Below are 19,038 nucleotides of genomic sequence, written 5' to 3'. Positions count from 1 at the left end.
ATCGTTTCTCCTTTCCCTGTTTTCTAGGTAATCTATTTTGTTAAGCAGCCATGTATTCTGTTTAAGCAGAAATTCTTTTTGGAATTCTTCCTCTGATTCTCCCTTCAATGTCATTTAGAGAACTCTAGATTTGTTGTTTTTGTATGGTGATGCAGTAATAGGTTCATAGGTTCATACTAGGCTATCTGCCCTAGGGCATTTATAAGCCTAGCCAGTGTTTGGCTTTCGCCACCCATTTTAAATTTTGCTATGCCCTTTTTCGAGGTTAGTACACTGTGCCTCTGTTTAACAGTGACACAGAAGTGGGGGGTAAACCTACAATCTCCCATCCACTCATATAGGTTCATAGGTTCATACTAGGCTATCTGCCCTAGCTCCTTAAGAGTATCAGTCTGTTTTTGAGAATTTAATTGGTTTTCAAAGTCATTTTTAAAGCCATCCATCTTCAAAGATGGTTCCTGTAAGGTAGATCATTAATTGCGGTTCTTTTTTTTTTCAAAGTAGCAGCTGTATGAGAATTCTTGTTCATATTCAATGACTCTACATATATCCAAGTTACTTGACAGGAAAATGCTTGTATATCTCCACCAAAATTGATATTAATGTAGTTTAGTAGTTTAGTAGTTTATCTATAGATTTCTGACATTTTAAACTTGAAAATAAAACGCTATACTAGTTTATGGAGCTCTCAAGATGCACTGCTCCGCAATCTAGGCTCTGCCCCCACAAACTGTTTTGATCCGAGTAGTCACGAACATCTTCAAGTGTGATTTCACTGATTATTGACCTTTGGTCCAAGATGCAAGTACACTTGTAGAGTCAAACCATGTAGCTTCATAACACAATTGCTTATGGCTCATTCTAATGCTAGGTAATGTTTGGTAACTTTCCAAAGCACTTTGCATCAAAGTCCTATAGTTTTTGTAAACATTTAGTTGTTCCTGGAATTCTATGTCTTTGAAGGGCTTGATATTTGGTTCTACTATCTTCTATTCACTTGCCTTTCTCATTACAAGTCCATTTAATGCCATGCTTTCAACAGTGTTCTTGCCCAAATCTGTACCCTCTAGTTAGTTCAATAGATTCTCTCATCTGTCCCCTCTCTAACTGGCCATCAAATTTCTGCCCTAGCAAAAGACAGCTCAGTCTCCTCTGAGCTAAAAGATGCTTGAGTTTTAGATTTCATATTAGAAAAATGTATGCCAACACAAATTCTGTTCTAGTGAATTTATAACCTATAAATGCTATTGTATTTTTTTCTGATCCAGCCATCATTTTATCCAGTCTAAGGTCCGGTCCCAGTGAGAAGATAAGAGGGAGTCTACTGTAATATATCATATGTAAACTAAGTTTTCTTTGCTCAGGAGTGAGTAGGCATGTAGATTGTATTCTTTGCTCCTTTAAACCTCACTGTATTGTCCACTAGGTAGGATAGCTTCCTAATTCAATCCAAAACAAGAATTGTTTTAAGGGTCTGCTGAATTGTTCAGCCTGTCACAACTCCAACTTTTCACTGTTGGCTGAAAATATGCAGATTAAATTGGTTCTACAGTCTTAGCTTCTGGGTGGCATTGTCTTCCATATTCTTCCTCTTTCTGCCTTGTCTCCCAAGTTTGCTTTTTCATAGTTGCATCTAACTTAATTTTCAGTACCCATCATAGACATTTATCTGCCTTTAAAGATTACTTTCCCAATTTTAATGGCTACCTGTTTGTCATTTGAGGTGGGTTTTAGTTGAACATTTTGCCCACAGTTGTCTTACATTTGTATCTTCATCTAGGGTGGCTTTGTCTGTGGGTGACTTGTCCCTTTTTCTATACCCCAAGAGATGCATTTCCTCTAATGGGAAGGGACATTTAATGTATCTTATCAATTACCCTTTTTTAAAATGTTGCTGTGGAGGCCTGTCCATTTGAAAGTCTCCCTTTTACTGTTGGATTATTCAATCTGCTGGAGTCGTACCCAATAGTCCTCTGCTGAGTAGAAGTTTCAACAACTGGTGTGTAGACCACCAGACTGACTTGCTGTTGCTATAACAACTCTTTTCTAACTTCTCACTTCAGGGCAGGCATCTTTCTTTCAGTGAAGACATGGTAGCTGATGCCATGAATTGCGCATTTGGCTAGGTTGTGAAATTGCATATAAAACTTAAATTTAAGTAAATTTAAATGGCAGCATTCCGATATAAAACTGAATTTAACCGGTCTACTAGAAGGGAAAAGGAGGTTCTGAGAATCTCTGCATGTTTAGTATGTGCTCTGTTTAAATTGTCTTTTTTTTATTTCAGGATGATGTTTCTGTTCGAGCTGTTGGAAAATGGTCCAAAGTTGGGGAAGAAGTAATTGTACCATATGAATTGTCCTCTTTGTATGGTATGTATAATGTATGCCAAGTCTTGGCAATGGCCTTTTAGATAGCTGTCAGTTGTGTTAACCTTGACTGCTGCTACTGAAATATTCATTTAGTGATTACTGTCTTGATCTGTCAGACTCTGATCTTATACCATATGTTGCTAAAATTTCACAACCCCTTTGAGTACCACTGAGCTGTTATCAATTCAAAACACGAAAGAGTAAGTGTCTTAACTCAAAACCCCATTTTTGGTCAAATGTTTTTGTTCCCTCCCTATCTGTCTTCATTCGTGGTCCTAATCTGTCTTGAGCAGGTCTGCCATTTTGTTCATTGCTTGTGACTTTTGTCGCTCTTTAATCCTTCATTTATTTGGGTTCACACTTCAGAATTGGCACCTGTGTAGAATAGACCATAGGCTTTTAGGGGTGCAGTGTCCTTACTGGGGAACTTGACCCAAAATGAACCCAAAGTCTGCCTTGATGTTTTTTAGCAAGTATTTACTGAAATTGGTAGGAACCTTTTTTCTCTTTCATAAGGCAAGAGCCAAGCTTGTCTTGAGCACCAAAGCATAAATTTCTAAAACTCTTGCTACTGAACATAGCTTTCCAAAAAGGTTCACCTTTGCCACCTTTTTTGGCCCAAGATGTTGCCGTCACTCAGTGGGGAATGGTGCCACTCACAACCATAACCATGCTTCTAGATCATAAACGTGTGGTTGGTTCATTGCTGTATTATCTGGTCATGTGGTGATGTGCACTTAACCACATCTACCTTGCTAAGAAAATAGTGATTGATGTAATGGTGCATAATTGGTATGTTCCTTCTAATAAAACGCGCACAATGCAAACTAATATTTCAGAAGTTCATTTTGTAAAATGTTAACATTCTGATTTTTACTTCACTCACCCTCCCCTGTTTCTTGCCTCTAAATACCACACTTATTGATACCAGCCACTTCCTCATTTTGAATCCTATATACATTTTACCTATTCTCTCTTTCATTTTTAATATAGGTAATTTTAGTGGCTTCCTAATCAGCTCTTTTTATTACTCTTACTTACTTTCCTCAAATTCTGCTACTGAAAATGGATATATGTCCAGCTATCAATAAAAAAATAAATAAATAAATAAATAAAATAAGAGTGCATGTAAAAACTTTTGCATGCATACAACCATTGAGGACTTCACTAAAAAGGCATTAGTCTTTGGATGCATATTAAGATAAAACTAAATTGTAAAACATCAGTGCCTTTTATTGCTATTATGTATATACTCCATTTCTTTGGTACCAGATTGAAGCTACTGTGGCCCTTGACCACTGTCTTCTCTGTCCATTCAGAGATTGTCCTGATTTTTTTTTGCTTTTGTGTTTAACCAACTTTCTTGCTGTGTTGTAAACCTAAACCATTCCGTCCTGATTGCCCACAGTACACGGGTTGACAGCCAACTGAAAGGTTGCGATCCAAACTGTGGAGGTAGTCTGTACCCTCCTCAATATCTTGACAATGAATGTTTTTTCATAAAGGTGAAAACCTTGCTCTTTGCAGCTGTGAGAGCAGTCCCATCACCGATGGATCCTATACTCTCATTGCATCTGCATGCTGTGATTGCAGTTTCAGATGCTTCAACTTGTCAATCCCATATCACTGTTCCTGGGCATGCATGGGGAAATTTAGTGGAACCAACACCCTCTCCCAGGATGGGCATGCTGCGTTTCTCTGCCCCCCCATCAACCTGGCTGTTTTACCCTTCCAAGTCATGATCAAGCTACTATTCTCCATGCTCCAGAGGTAGGCTCTGTCCTAATTTTCTGGAAGATTAAGCTTAACAGTTTGGGGGCTGCATCATGCTCTACTTTGTAAGACAATTTCAGTATACTACTGTCTTAGCAGTGGTCAGTAACCAAGATTTTCACTTCAGATTTTTTAGACAATATGGTAGTAAGTGGGACCTGCAAGACCCAGTCTAGTCTCTTACTTGGCTAGCAGATGCTAGCTTTAAGTGTTAGAAGTATTAAAACCATTAATATGTCACACTAATAGCTTGCAGAAATACTTCAGAAATTTTAAGAAATAAACATTTTAGCAACAGTAGCTGGAAGAAACATGTTGCCAATATTTGTTAGCAGTGATTTTTTTTTACATTTGCAGATAGCTTTACAGGGCTTTCAGAAATGCTGAACAGGAATTTGCATCTAGCATCAGAAGGTGCACTTGAAATTAAAACCAGAAACCAGGTTAACAGTGTGGGTAGTGTAGACACTCCACTTTAGCAATGAAGTCTGAGCCCACCTAGTGAAGGATAACCTAGAAGTAGCCAGGAAAAGAGTAACTGGGGCAGGTATGTGTGTGCATAGTAATGAGGTGGGAGACTGTTTGTGACAGGTCAGGTGGAAGAGCCAAACATTATCCTGTCACTATGTAAAATCCATTGAGTGACCGCTGAGCACAAAATTGTCACTCAGTTAAGTCTTTACCCAACCAGCCAGTGCTTTTGGTCAGAGGTGGGCTTTGACACAACTAACATATGCTGGCAGCACAGCATTTGGAAAGAGATGCCCAGTAACCGTATAGAATGCATGCATAAACTGATCTTGCAGTACAATGGAACTGTAGCAAACACTAAAAGTAGCTTTGTGTGGTTAGGGTGTACTGAAATGTAGTCCACTACCTATAAAGAAACCTCAGAGGAGAGAAAGGGAGTGATTTCTCTCATGAGGAGAATGACTTGACATAAGACTTTATCTAACCTGTCTTGGAGAATGAGTACACAGACATGGGAGGAGTATGCCACAACTGGTGGTATACAAAAAGGCTTTACTGCTTACTAGTATTTGCTTGTCACTGAGCTATAGAAAGACATCTGTATTTTCCTTTCATTGTTTTGCTGTCTTCATTGGTGGTTTACATTTCTGCTTTTAATGGGGCCAATTTGGCAAGATGTGTATACTCTTGAGAGGGTGCTAGAAAGCAGAGATGGCTGCCTAAGCCCAAAAATCTGAGCAGAGCCTGAAGGACGGTGCTCCCAGGGAGACTAGGAGAGATGCTTGAGCAGGATCGAGCACAACAAATGGCTGCTTTTTAATTTGGAAGGAGCAATTGTGCACTTTTATAAAAAAGGTAATTGCAGTAGGCCAGAATAAGATCTCTAACAAAACAGAAGTAGAAAAGCTACAGGGAAAGCCAGATCTGGAAGAAAAGGCAGCAACAAAAGTAGTTGTAAGAACAGATCCACAGACCAAGAAGCTAATGCACATAAGACTGGGATAGGATGGATGAGATTAAATTCCACTTTGGATAATTGGTATATGACAATGGGTAATAAACTTAACTGGAGCAATTTGTAATGCATTTATTGCATGAAGAATAATGCCATGAAATCAAGATCTTAAGGCTTATCAAAACTAATTACCTTGTGAAATACACCTGCAGAGAACACAGATGGGAGGAACAATTACATTTCCTAGGCAATGATGGGTAATGCAGTCAGAGGGGTACAGGGGCAAGGCTCCAAGGTAAGATGCGTCTTAACTGAAGTATGTGCAATAAACTGTATTAAACAAGTTCAATGTCTTGGGGAAAAGTAACTGCTGATGTAACAAGGGCGGGGTGAAAATGACTGTAGCGAGGCAAATGGAACAAGTAAGGAACAACCACAGACAGATGTGAAATTTGAAGGAATGTTAATGTGTAAGTGTAGTAAAGAGCTGTAAAATGTGTGGGGGGAGCCTACCACACGACGCTGGCACACATCAGTGGAAGGAAGACAAAGGAATGGGAATGCTGTAATGTAACCAGATTGACATCAGTACTTGGTTGGCATGCAATATATTAGGCCATGTCCAGGGCATACCCTTGCACATAAAGGGCATGAGTTCAGAGGCAAAGGATGGGCCATTGTAGGCAGCTGTGAAGAGCACAATGCAGCTCTCAGGGCAGGCCCAAAAGAATGGTTATGCCAGATGCAGCAAATCGTAAAACTGGGGGGAGGAGATGGGAGTGGGTGGTCAGGCAAGAAGGGAGGAGATGGGAGTGTGGGTGGTCAGGCAAGAATGGAAAGTAGTTTAATTTCTTCTCTGGCGACATACAAGGGAAAGGGCCTGCCTTCTCCATTGACCTTCACTCAGGCTTGCTCCGCTCCCCTACCCCCATTCCCACCAACTCCCAGATCAATTACGTATCTCCACCTAATCTCCTCGCACCACTACCGCTTGCCCAATCAGGCCCTCCAGCTGATTACCTCCCACTCTAACTGGCCACCTACCACCTCTTCCTCCTTTACTCTACCTCCCGCTACTCAGTAGTTCACTATAGATTTACTACTCTTCATACCCCTCCATTACAAGACACTTCACCAACTACACCCCTTACCCTCTAACTATTCTTTCTACATTTATTACCCTCCCCTCAAACCAGTAATGAATATAAGGCTACACACAACTGCTACTCATTTCCTTAAAACTCCACTCCTTCTCTGATACAGCTCCCAATCTATACATAAGACACCTGCTGTAGATCAGAGTACACATGCTGTGTTTAAGAAGCATGTCAAAGATGTGACATGCATGTATAAATGTCAAGCACATGCCATTCCTAGTGCTGTTTTGAGACTGCAGCCAGAGTAAGCATGTAGGATTCCAACAGTTTGTATACAAGTTGATAAAGCCAGTAAATGTCTATCGTGATGTTTCTATAAAATAAAGCTGCTCAAGCAGAAACCATGAAGACTCTTATTTGTGCCCAAAGTGGGAGAGCAACATGTCCGAACCAGGATAGCCGAGGATAATAATTGGAGCCATGAGGTGTGGAGATGACAGTGAAGGTAAGCTAAGAGAAACTAGCACTAAAAAGACTGAAAATCAAAGGTAATGAGAAGACACATGAATTAATTTTATATTAAAAAAAAAGGTAAAACTGAGCATTACAAGGGCGCAAACTGCAGTAAACAAGTGGGAGGCAGAAAAGATTTCTTAGCCAAGGGAAATATTTAAAATATTTGACAAGATTATCATAAAGGTAAAACGAGCATGTTAAGGGCAAAACAGGCATGTTTATAAGAACAAGAGTACAATGGGCATGAAAAAAGATTAAATGAGGCAAAACATAAGGGCAGAAAGGGTCCATTAAGCATAAAGCAAGGAGACTGTTTTTGGAAAGTGCTGTGCGTTGTAACTACAGTTGTGCCCTTAATACAATAGAAAGCTGAAGTTATTTGAAGTATCCATGTAAAAGTGCTTAGTGTGCTCATCATATATGTGCAACTATTTTGTGAAGAACAGTCTGTGTAGACATTTGAAAAGTTTCTTGTGCTGGGTGTCTCTTCGCAAAATGCCACCATTAGAATTTCTTGCACTGTAAAGAGTTGCCTAGCAAGGTACCACAATTCTGGGGAAATTTCAGTATGCTGTATACAGTCTATTCGCAAAGTGCAATTACTTCAAAATGTTACTGACTCTGCTTCTCCTGCCCAGTTCATTCACATCACGAAGTTGAGAAGTTTCTTAAAATGTTAAATTACTTTAGCGAGAGAATAATTTCAAGAGTATTACGGTGCCCTAGAAACTTATTTTGCAAAGTCCAGTTACACAGAGGTGTGCATTGTGCAGTCTGTTCAGTTATACTGATGAGGGACGACTTGCAATAGTGATTTCAAAGGTGTTACGGTGCCGGAGTTGTTTCGCAGAAAAGTCCAATAGCATAATTTCGAAAAGCCCAAAAGCATAACTTCAGAAAGTTACAAATACTACCATAAAATGCTGGCGTATGTGCATGTGGTCATGCTTATTTGCAAAACCCTTCACTGGTATGTTAATATGACTGGATTTCGAAAGCCCTTAACACTTCAATTTGATCATAATATTGCAGAGAATTTGAGAATATTTGCAGAGAGTACAAAATTTGTATACAAGCAGCTTATTCAGATAAGGATACATGCACCAAGGCATTCATTCTGTTAAACCTAGCTGGGTCAGAGGCCATAAAGCATTCATTTGTGTATGCACCAGCAGTATGAGGGGAAAAGGAGAAAATCGTCATTGTACAGGCTGAATAAAGGCAAGACCCTGGGTGTTTGAAGCACATGTTCAGAGATGTAACCCCCAGACAAATGTTACATTGGAGAGTAATTTGTTTTACACGAGATCAGAAACCAGGGGAAACTTTTTTGCAGCTTGTGGAACTGACATGGGGAAACTAGGCTAAACTGTGTCAGTTTGGCTTAAAAGATGAGTTAAAGAACTAGCTCGTGTGTGATAATGCTGCTGAGGGAAAGATCTTGCTTTTGTTGACAGTGATTTTAATGTAGCTGAAAGCCATAGAAATTTCAGATCCATGAAATGACACAAGTATGCTTGCAAGTGACGAGCTTAGTTTTAGCAGGCTCCAGAGCAAACGTAGATGGTATGCAACACATGGGAAACAGACGTTGGGCCCAAGTACATAGTGGCCACAGCTCTTGCTGGCTCACTGGTGCAACCACGTAGCTTTCCAGTAAGCTCTAAGACTAGTTCACTTAGTAAGTGTGACTCGGCAAAACCCAACTTTTACAACTTCTATGTAGTCCGAAGACCAGTATAGTCTTTATTGGGTCTCAAGGATAAGTTTGGTAAAAGAAAGCAGATGCATTCTGAAAGTTCATCACTTAAGTGAATCTCCTAGTTCCAGTTTTTCTGAAGTCGTTGTGTATTCTATGAAGTTAGACTGGGGTCAATCCAGTGGTCGGACCCGCAAGAAAAGTTCTGATAGCTATGCAGAATAAAGGCTCAGTTGGATAAAATGGTGCAGCAAGGTGTAATTTGCTCAGTTACAGAACCAACTGCATGGGTATAGTGTCTGGTAGCTCTCAAAAAAGGCTCTGATGAAATCAGAATATGTACTAACCCAAGAGATTTGAACAAAGCATTGAAGAGACCGTATTACCCAATGCACACACAGTCTGAGGTAGCAGCCCTAATGCTGAATGCCACTGTTTTCTGTTTTGGTTGAAAAAAGTTAATTTGGACAAGTAATGCTGGATTGCAAATCCTCAGTACTAACCACTTTTGGTACCCCATTTGGCAGATTCCTAAAAAGCCTATGCATTCCACTCCAGCAAGATTATAAAGAACGATGCTCAAATTGCCCAAGTACAACTTCAAAATGGTCTATACAAAAGGCAAACTACTCTTATCTGACTATTTGGATTGCCTAGAAATAAGATGAACAGCTTTGATGCAGAGAATTTTGACTGATGTGATGGCAGTAAGTAATTTGTCTACCACTAGGCTTGTTGAGTTGAGATCAGACTGATCCAATTTTGCGAAAGCTCAATCACTAAATTAGCGATTGATGGCTGTCAAAGCGATGTAGTGTACCACCTGAAGTGCAAACCTATTTTCCTTGCAGAGATGAAATGTTGATGAAAGTGGCATTCAAAGGTCCTAAAATTGTTCCGGCTTCCTTACAAGAATATATCCAGATTTTGCATCATGGTCACCCAGGTTCCACATCCACTAAGCGAGAGAATTAGTATTTTGACGGTCATTACTGAGACAGTATTTGTTCAGTACACAATGGTACTAGATCGCATTTGCAAAGAGAACCACTTCAAGTCCCTGAAGTACCTTGGTCAACGGCCACTGATTTGATTGGAACAATCAACGCCATTTAGTATTGGTAGACTCTTATTCGAACTGGTTTGAGATTGACTTGCTACCCAAGTTTACATCCACTACTGTTTACTAAATTGAAATGACATTTCAGTCCATGGTAGTACACACTTATCACTGTACTTGATTTACTAGTCTGTTTTAGAAATTTGCAAGAATAAGATTTTGAACAGTCCTGAATATCCATAGTCAAGTGGTCTAGCTGAATGTGCAAAGCAATTCCTTAAAAGGTCCAAAGCATGATAATACCAATGTCATTTTGAATTTACTTAATCTCAGAAACATGCCCTGTAATATTCTTGGATCACCTGCTCAGACTTCTTTCCAGGCCAACTAGAATGCGGCCTATTAGTTCCAGTTTACTGAGGCCTAATTCTAAGAATAACCGAACCATAAATGCTCAACTATATAAGAAGCGTTCGATCCAGAAGTCCAGTTATGATGAATCAAGCTGGTTTCTTCCACTGAGGGAAGGAGAAACAAAATACAAACAGTGAAAGGTTTTGACTGGATTGGTCAAGTTAAGGTGCATGTTGAGCAGAGAGCCTACCTTGTAGAATCAGAGTATGGAGTACAGGAGAAAACTGTAGGCATTTACTTCTGCACCAGAATAATCAACATTTTAATGACACTAGATCTGAGTGAACCAAATGTTCCTATCTGATTCCATTCCTGAAGATGTTTCAGACAATTCAAAAGACTGAACATTGTACACACAGCTCAGTTAAATCCAATTTCCAGTCTTGTCCCATAACATGGACTAGTATCCAGGCCCAGTGTGAAATATGCAGCGACATGGACTTAACTGTGTATATATATATGTATCTTATGTAAATGCACTGTGGAGAACTGTGATATCTGCTTGTCAAATAGATTTGTAACATTGCAGGTTTCCTTTTTTTAAAAGGATGTAGACCACAGTGCACATGCTGTAGCTTAGCATGTGAAAGACTTAATGTGCTTGTACAAATGTCAAGCATGTGCCATTCCTAGTGGCATTTTAGAGTGCAGCCAGAGAGTAAGCGTGTAAGATTCCAACAGTTTGTATAAAAGTTACTTAAACTCAGTAAACTTCTATTATGTTTGCGTAAAATAAAGTTTCTTAAACAGAACCCACAAAGACTCTCATTGTGTCCAAAATAGGAGTGACACCACCCACTTCACTAAGCTAAGAACAAAACCAATTTCAACATATGAATACAACTCTTAAGGAAATTACAGCCTATTAATCTCACAAACACTTGCCTAATCCTTTGCAGTGACATTCACCCCAACCCCAGACTCCCCCCACTCTCCAACTGTCAAAACTCTAAACTTCACTACCCTCAGCCATCAAGTAAAATTCCAGATCTGCATGCCTGGATTGAACACCACAAACCAGATATTAGAGGTAGCTGAGACTTGTCTACACTAAACTCAATCTTCCTTCCACCAGGCTTTGCTTGCCTAAGAGCAGATACTCTGGGGGGAAAAAAGGTGGAGGTGTTTGCTATATCGTAATACTTTTAATATAGTCTTGTATAATCATCTCCAAATTTTCCACTGCCAAAGTACTAATATCAAACATGAAAACAAATAACTGCAAAATTATCTACATTATAGTCCTGTGTATCCCTCCTGGCAATAAAATCCCAGTACTAGAGGAAAATTATCTACATTATAGTCCTGTGTATCCCTCCTGGCAATAAAATCCCAGTACTAGAGGAAATTCTAGCCTGGTCAACCAAAAACCTAGAAAATGAAACCATTATACTTTGATTAATATTACTGGCTAGATATCCTACATCACCTAACCAACAGCATCAACCTTGTATAATTACACAACTAATTACAACCATAAGACCCAACAAAAACAATGTCTCAGTTCTGGATTGTGTCATGGTCTCGGATCATAGCAGAATCTTTTCCATAGGCACACTTCTAAACTTACCTGCATACATTAATATGCAAACCTACCTCTGTGCTTAATAGACATTGCTATACTAGAGACCTATACCACTTCTGACCAGCTACCTTCAATACTCTAAGCATCAATTGGCACCCACTAAAAGTCCTTCCCCTGGATAATGCTGTGGAATTGCACATTCCTCCAGGTACTAATTTAGCTCCACTCCATCGTAGGAGGGTGAAAGCTAATCAGGCTAGATGGCTCACTAGTCCCACCGAACAATGCATTAAGGCCAGGGATAAAGCCTGGAAGCTATGGCAGCATCGCAAAACCCCCTCTGATTTCACTCAATACAATTACACAATCAAGTGAAGTGGCTAGTCATCAAAAATAAACAGGAAAACTAAATTAGTCTACAGAATGACCATAAGCATAATCCAAAGAGTTGTGGTAGTCTGTAAATTCACTGCTAAACCCAGACAAGTGGAAAAAAAAACCTCTCCTGATCCAGATAGGACATCAGCTTAACTGTAAAAACAGCATATCTATCCTCACCGCCAACTTCTACAAATCATCCCAACCCACCTCCCCCAGACCTATCTGCAACACCAAGTCCAAACTTCTCTTGCCTATACCTACCTGCACCATAAAACCTTAAACCTGGCTCTAATGTCCCAGATAACCTACCACCAGAATTCCTACAAATTTCAGCCAGCTCTATTGCATACCCAAGCAGTGTACTTCTAAACACATCCATTCAGGAGTCCATCACTACCATCTGGAAAAGCATTTATTCTCCCTCTCCGTAAAGGAGGGAATAATGACCTATCTAGCTTGCGACCTATTGCCATCCTCTCCAAAAGCTTGGAAAATGCTTCCATGGCCAACTAAATTACTTGCAACACCACAAAATCCTTTCCCCACCTCTGCATGGATTTAGGCCAGGTCACAGCACTTCCACTGCTCTTGTATACTTCTTGGACAGTTAAGTTTGCGATGCAGGGAACCCTCTCCACTAAGGCCTTTGATACTATTTCTCACCCTCTTCTTGCCCAAACTCTACAATTTAGGCATCTCTTCCCCCACCCTAAACTGGTTCTCAAACTACCTTATGAAGACAGCAAGCAACCAAATGGTACCAATCCCCCTCTCCATTACATCAATACAGGAGTGCCACAAGTATCCATTCTAGGGCCCCTGCTGTTCAGCATTTTTATCAGATTTCAATGTCACTATTACTCTTACTGTCTTCCAATATGCAGACTCTTATCTGCACTGTCAAATCCACATTAGAGCTACAGTCACTGACCCAAAGTGCCTTCACCTCCACCAAAACCTGGAAGTATAACCATTTAACACTAAATCCTTAAATTTGTTCACCCTTAAAACTACATCCCTAAACAAAAATGAATTTACCATTCATTCCTTCAATAACATTTGCATTGAAGTAGTCCCTTACACCAAACTTCTCAGTTTCAGTATAGACTAAAACCTAACTTTTGACCAGCATATTAACGCCAATATCAAAAAAGCCCACCAGAAATTGGGCATCTGCAGACACAAATACTGCTTCACCTACACTGCAAGACTATCCCTTGCCTCTTCCTTTCTGCTTCCATCTTTGGTTTATGGTGCACCACTCCTCACAAACATTCAGGCCTCTCAAATCCAAACTGGACTCTTGCTACAACAAAATCTCTAAATTTGATGCACCGTGATGGGATGAGTAATTTGCACTGGTACCATGTCCATCACTAAACTGGCTACCCCCTATATCTAACATGCCTACAACTACTGCTCATAAACTAATCTACAAGCCTAACTTCACGGCCATCTCCTCTCTGCTCGCAGTGTGTCACCCAACTAGACACCTCCAGTCTATAAACCAAATGTTTCTAAATGTAATGAAACCTAACCTTTTGCGATGGTCAAATGCACTACCCCTTTACCAATGCCAAGCTATGGAATGTCCTCCCCTCAGCATTCAGGACTACTAGCAACCCTGACCACTGGCGTCCCTGAGAACACCTGACCTCCCACTGGCAATGTTTATGTACTAGGACCAACAATATAAAACCCAATATTCCTTGGCCTACTGACTTCTCCAGCTCCTCTCAATCTTCCTTTCCACCCACATAGATGCAGACTTGTGGGAAATCCATCTAATCTGAGTTGTCAACTTAAAATGCTCCATGAGAAACACAGCCCCTTAGAAGCAATCTGTATATTGGCATGTAGCTACCTATGTACCCAGTTTAACCTTGCTAATGTAAAGGTTCAAATGCCTGTACCTTTCAGTCTAATCGGTTACCACCATCGTATCCACTACCCAGCAGCTACTACAATGATCACAAATATATTACATAATCTACAGCATTGGATTATGCATTATGTCCTGCATATTTAAAATGTAATTTTTGTATGTTCTTTAACCTAGCACTTGTGTACAGTCTACTTTACTGTATTGCATCTTTGTAATTTGAATGTTTCAATTTGGAGCTTTTCTTCCCAGGCCTTCACTAAAAATGGGCTCACTCTGGCCTAGTGGACCTTGCGGTAAACCAGTGTGAATAAAATTATGCTCCATCAGAAGAATAGAGGAATAAATGAAAATGGGGGATATTCTGTTACAAGAAGCAAAACTGAATCTGAGAGGAGATGCTGTAAATATTCAGTGGTAGGAAGACTGATTATTGCTAAAGATAGTATGTATAGAGCAAATGGCTTTGAGGGGAAGAAGGGTAGAAAAATGGTGGGGCCTGCTGAAATTTGTTCCTTCCTGTGCATAAACAGGAAGAGATCAGATTTTCCTTGACTTGCAGAATTCCCTTGAAAGAAAAGGGGGGGGGTGTGGAAAAGCTTACTAAACGGTGTGACTGCATCAGTACTAAAGAAATGGTATGCACAAGGTATTGGGGAACCTCAAACTTTAGGAACAGATGGGTGGAAGAAAAGATGGGGAATAAAACTGAAGAAATCTGGAGACCTGGAATAGCTTGAAAAAGATTTTGGTATGTAGAGAAGGATGGAGGGGAAAACAGTGGAGGAATTGGTACATAGTTGGGCTAGCAGTGTCAGAACGTTCTGGAATTTTGTGGATAGTGTCATTTGTGAATGAATGATTCAAATGCTAATGCTTGGAGAGAACTGTTATGTGGATATTAAACTACTGGTCCAGAAGTGTGACCTATGTTTGGTACTGGGCTTCAAGAATGTAACCAGTGTGCCCTACTGGAAAAGAGCAGAAGTGTATATGAACCATTATACCTGTGCAAATGTGTGTTTTAATAGAAGCTCCGTTTCATGAAAATTGAAGTAGTGTTTTATGATTGTTCAGTTTCAGTGCAACAAGCAGACACAATGTCTAGAGCTAGAGGTTTTCCTGTAGTCTTGAAACAGAAAGAATTATTAGGTTTCAAATGCAAGTGTTTTATGACTTCCAGTTCTGAGCAAACATCTGAGATGTGTATTTTTTTAGAGAAATGTTAAATTAAGTTTGTTAGCCTGGGAACTGAAGGCAAGTGACACTGATGTCATCCAGGCTAACCCAGCAGTAATGTGATATTTAAGAACTCAGACTGGCATTTTGTTTGGTTTTGGACCTGGCAAGAACATCCACTCATCTGCATTTGCCTTGCTAATAGTAACTAGGGTATAGTATTTTCTCTGAGATGGGAATATAGTAAAGATTAGTTTAGATGTTTTCTGTATTTGAGACTGTCCAAAGGTTTAAAATATTTCCTGTGATTCTGATCTCTCTAGTTGTATTTTTTTATTTATTAAATCTTAATTGTGGCTGGTTTGTTTAGAGATTATTTAAGCTCTTGGTGTCAAATACATATGCAAGTACTTATTGGCCAGTCCAATAGCCTTGCTCAATGTCACACTTGCCATTTCGATAGTAACATTACACGGGATTGGGCACCCTTTGTAAGGGCCTTACAGTAGCTATGTCGTGGTTGGCAGTGATAACTACCTTGGTCTGGGCAGAACGGGGCATGGCTAATAAACCTGTGGCAGCCTTCCCCAAGAATATGTTGTATACAAGTAAAATCTCAGCGCGTGTCAGCTACTTGGGCAGGGACATGAAGCACTGATTAGACCGAGGGTGTTGGAGGGTTTGGCTTGACCACTCTGCTGAGATCTTAACCTTATAGTTGTGCCAGTGGGGAGTCTTATTGGGGGTCTGAAGCAATAGTCAGGAACCAGCCCCAGATGGATCTGTGTGCTCTTAAGGGAAATTGTACTTTACTGAGTATATACTTGTCATCCTCCCAATGTGCATGTCCCTCACTGGTGCTAGTGCTAGGGATTGAGGCTCCTTGATTACTGGGCCAGTGCAGGGGCATCACATATGAATTGGTGGCAGTGGTGAGAGCCACATCGCATATTGGTTAGCAGGGGGTGGGGATAGCCACATCACTTATTGGTTAGCAGGGGGTGGGGATATCCATATTGCATATTGGTTAGCAGGGGGTGGGGATGGCCATATCACATATTGGTTAGTGGGGGGTGGGGATGGCCACATTGCATATTGGTTAGTGGGGTGGGGTGGGGGATGGCCACATTGCATATTGGTTAGCAGGGGGTGGGGGGGCACAATGCATATTTGGTTAGTGGGGTGGGGGTGGCCACATTGCATATTTGGTTAGCGGGGGGGGGGGTGGCCACATTGCATATTTGGTTAGTGGGGGGTGGGGATATTTAATTCCTGTAGCCTGTGTACAATGGTCACTGAAGGTTTACCGTTAATCAGCCACACAGTGAACATTCAGAGTTAATTATTTTTTTGTTAGCTTAGGGAGAGCAGGCAAGCATGTCAGTAGAAGAGTATATGGCAAGCTGACAAGGAGCCAGTTGGCTAAGATATGACAAACTAAAGGACTGGTGCATGCCAACCTGACTAAAGCAAACATGATTGCAGCTTTAGTCACAGCTGCATCACAGAACAACCAGGACAATCAGACTGGCTGTGGAGCTGTACAACTCTTAAAATGGACAGCTCAGCCTTTCTAGAGGACTTAAAAATCCATCTGGAGTTGGACTTGAGCTGGAGGACAAGCATTTGGAAATGGAAGCAGCAGAGAGACTGAGATCTGAAGGATGAGGAAAATGAGATGCTGCAATGCTTGGAAGCTGAGGAGACGGCAGAGGCAACATGAAAAGGAGATGCTGACTCTTCGCCAGAGTCATGGAGGTAATTGGGGAAGGGAATAACTGAACCTAAATTACTTCCACAATTTAGAGGGTGAAAATGTTTGATAGTTTCATATGTTTGAAAGGGTATGTAAACTGCATGTTGACCAAGGGCTCTGTGTACAGTGCCTGACCCCCTTATTCCATGATAAAGCTGTAACTGCAATTTCTAAACTTGATACATATTGTCTAAATTATAATAGTCAAAATGTGTTTGCTAGAATGTTAACACCTGAAGCTTACAGGAAAAGGTTTTGAGAGCATAGATGCAAGACGAAAGTGTAAATGTTGCCGAACTAAGCATTTTCATAGCTGGGTGAGTGGATGTTAGGTCACCAGTTTTGAAGGGCTAGACCTTTTGGTGAGGGAACAAGCCCTTAGTACTTTGCCTGAGGGCATGTGACTCTGGTTAGCTGATAGACAATGCACTACTGTAGATGAGTTGGGGGAAAAAGGGAGACCTATACCTAGCAGGCGGGGCATCACTGCACAAGAAAGGGACATCCAGTGCTGCACATGGGTCTAAGGAACCCATGGGCAGCCCAGACTACCCCAACATAGTCTGCTGGTAGGAGGGGAAGCCACTAATCCAGGTACGCACCAATGACCAAGGGTTAAAGGTTTTAACTGGAACTAGTGGGACCATGTGGCATATAGATGTCCACAGAGGCAAGGTGGGGAACAAAAGGTGGGAGAGCAAGTAAGTGGGAATGCCAAAATGCCAACAGTAGGCTGTCTGAAGACAACAAGGATGCCAAACTTTTAGCCTATCTTAGTGAATGGGAAAGAGGCTGGGGCTGAGTGTCTATCTGGCCTAACCATTGTGAAACCTGCAATGGTTGCAGAGGAGCACTACTTGCTTGGGCAGTCTACTCAAGACAGAGCTTTAGGAGGGGACCCAATGCCAATACCTTTGGCTAGGGTTCACCTTGATGGGGAGGGTAGAAAAGATGGCCAGCAAGTAGTTTGAGAATATCCCTGCAGATGTCCTGATGGGGAATGCTTTTGATAATGCAGTACCATGTGTGCATGCAGTTGCAGGCAGGCTTGGAGACTAGCATGTGGGTCTGGTAGTGTGGGAGAGGACAAGACTGCACACTTGCAGCCAGGACTGGTGAGGTGGTTACTTCAGGGAGGGAGCTACCCTGTAGCAGTGAGACTGAAGGTGAGACGTAACTGCTTGTTGGTACTGATGTTCCCTTGGACAGAGTGAAATCCAGAGGTGAGTAGTAGTACCCAAGCTTGACAGTGAGGCACTGCTGTCAGGAGGATGCCAGACTTCCTGTGGAAGGGGAGTTGGAAAGGGTTACTAAGAGGAGAGACTGTCTCTGCTCTGACCCTACATTACAAGGCCTGATGGAGGTGGCTAGTGAGGCACCTGTTTGTCAAGGGAAATGGGAATCTGTATACTGGGACAAACTGTTTCTGTATAGAGAGAGGGTAAGAATACAGCTGTTGGTGGTTGCCAGAGCCTGTACTCTGGAACTTCTAGCCATAGCCCATGATATTCCTTTTGCAGGTTATATGGGCATAAAACATACAAAGGCGTATTATGCAGACCTTCTATTGGCCTCTGATTTCCCAGAGGTGTAACAGGGTACTGCAGGACCTGTGAGCAGTGCCAAAAGGTAGGCAAGGCAGGAGACTAGGTGAAAGCTTCTTTGATGCCTTTGCCTGTGATTTGAGAAGCCATTTCAGAGGAGGATAGCTATGGATATTGAGGGGCCTCTGAGTACCAATGTTCACAAGGAAAAAGCATATCCTAGCGGTAGTAGATTATGCTACCAGATACCCCGGGTCAGTGGCTCTGTCCTCAATTGAGGCAGAAAAGGTGGCAAATGCTTTGAGATTTTTAGCAGTTTCCCAAAGAAATACTGAGGTGCCAGTTTCATGTCAGACCTGCTGGCTTGTCTGTTCAAGTGCTTCACCCCACAGTACTTCAAGACCACCCCCTACC

General features: G+C 41.2%; 1 protein-coding gene across 1 annotated transcript in view; it reads left to right on the top strand.

Annotated features, from left to right (window-relative positions):
- Positions 1 to 19,038, top strand: part of LOC122810799 (high choriolytic enzyme 2-like) — a 171,744-nt gene that overhangs the window by 128,256 nt on the left and 24,450 nt on the right. Inside the window, exon 4 of the mRNA XM_044082360.1 lies at positions 2,288 to 2,372. Within this exon, the coding sequence (XP_043938295.1) occupies positions 2,288 to 2,372 (85 nt within the window). The remainder of the gene's footprint in view (positions 1 to 2,287; positions 2,373 to 19,038) is intronic.

This window comes from Protopterus annectens, chromosome 9.part0 (assembly GCF_019279795.1).
Source record: "Protopterus annectens isolate FY-2018-M chromosome 9.part0, PAN1.0, whole genome shotgun sequence".
Lineage (NCBI taxonomy): Eukaryota > Metazoa > Chordata > Ceratodontiformes > Protopteridae > Protopterus > Protopterus annectens.
The sequence above is the reverse complement of the archived record's forward strand: the minus strand, read 5'-3'. Positions and strand labels throughout refer to the sequence as shown.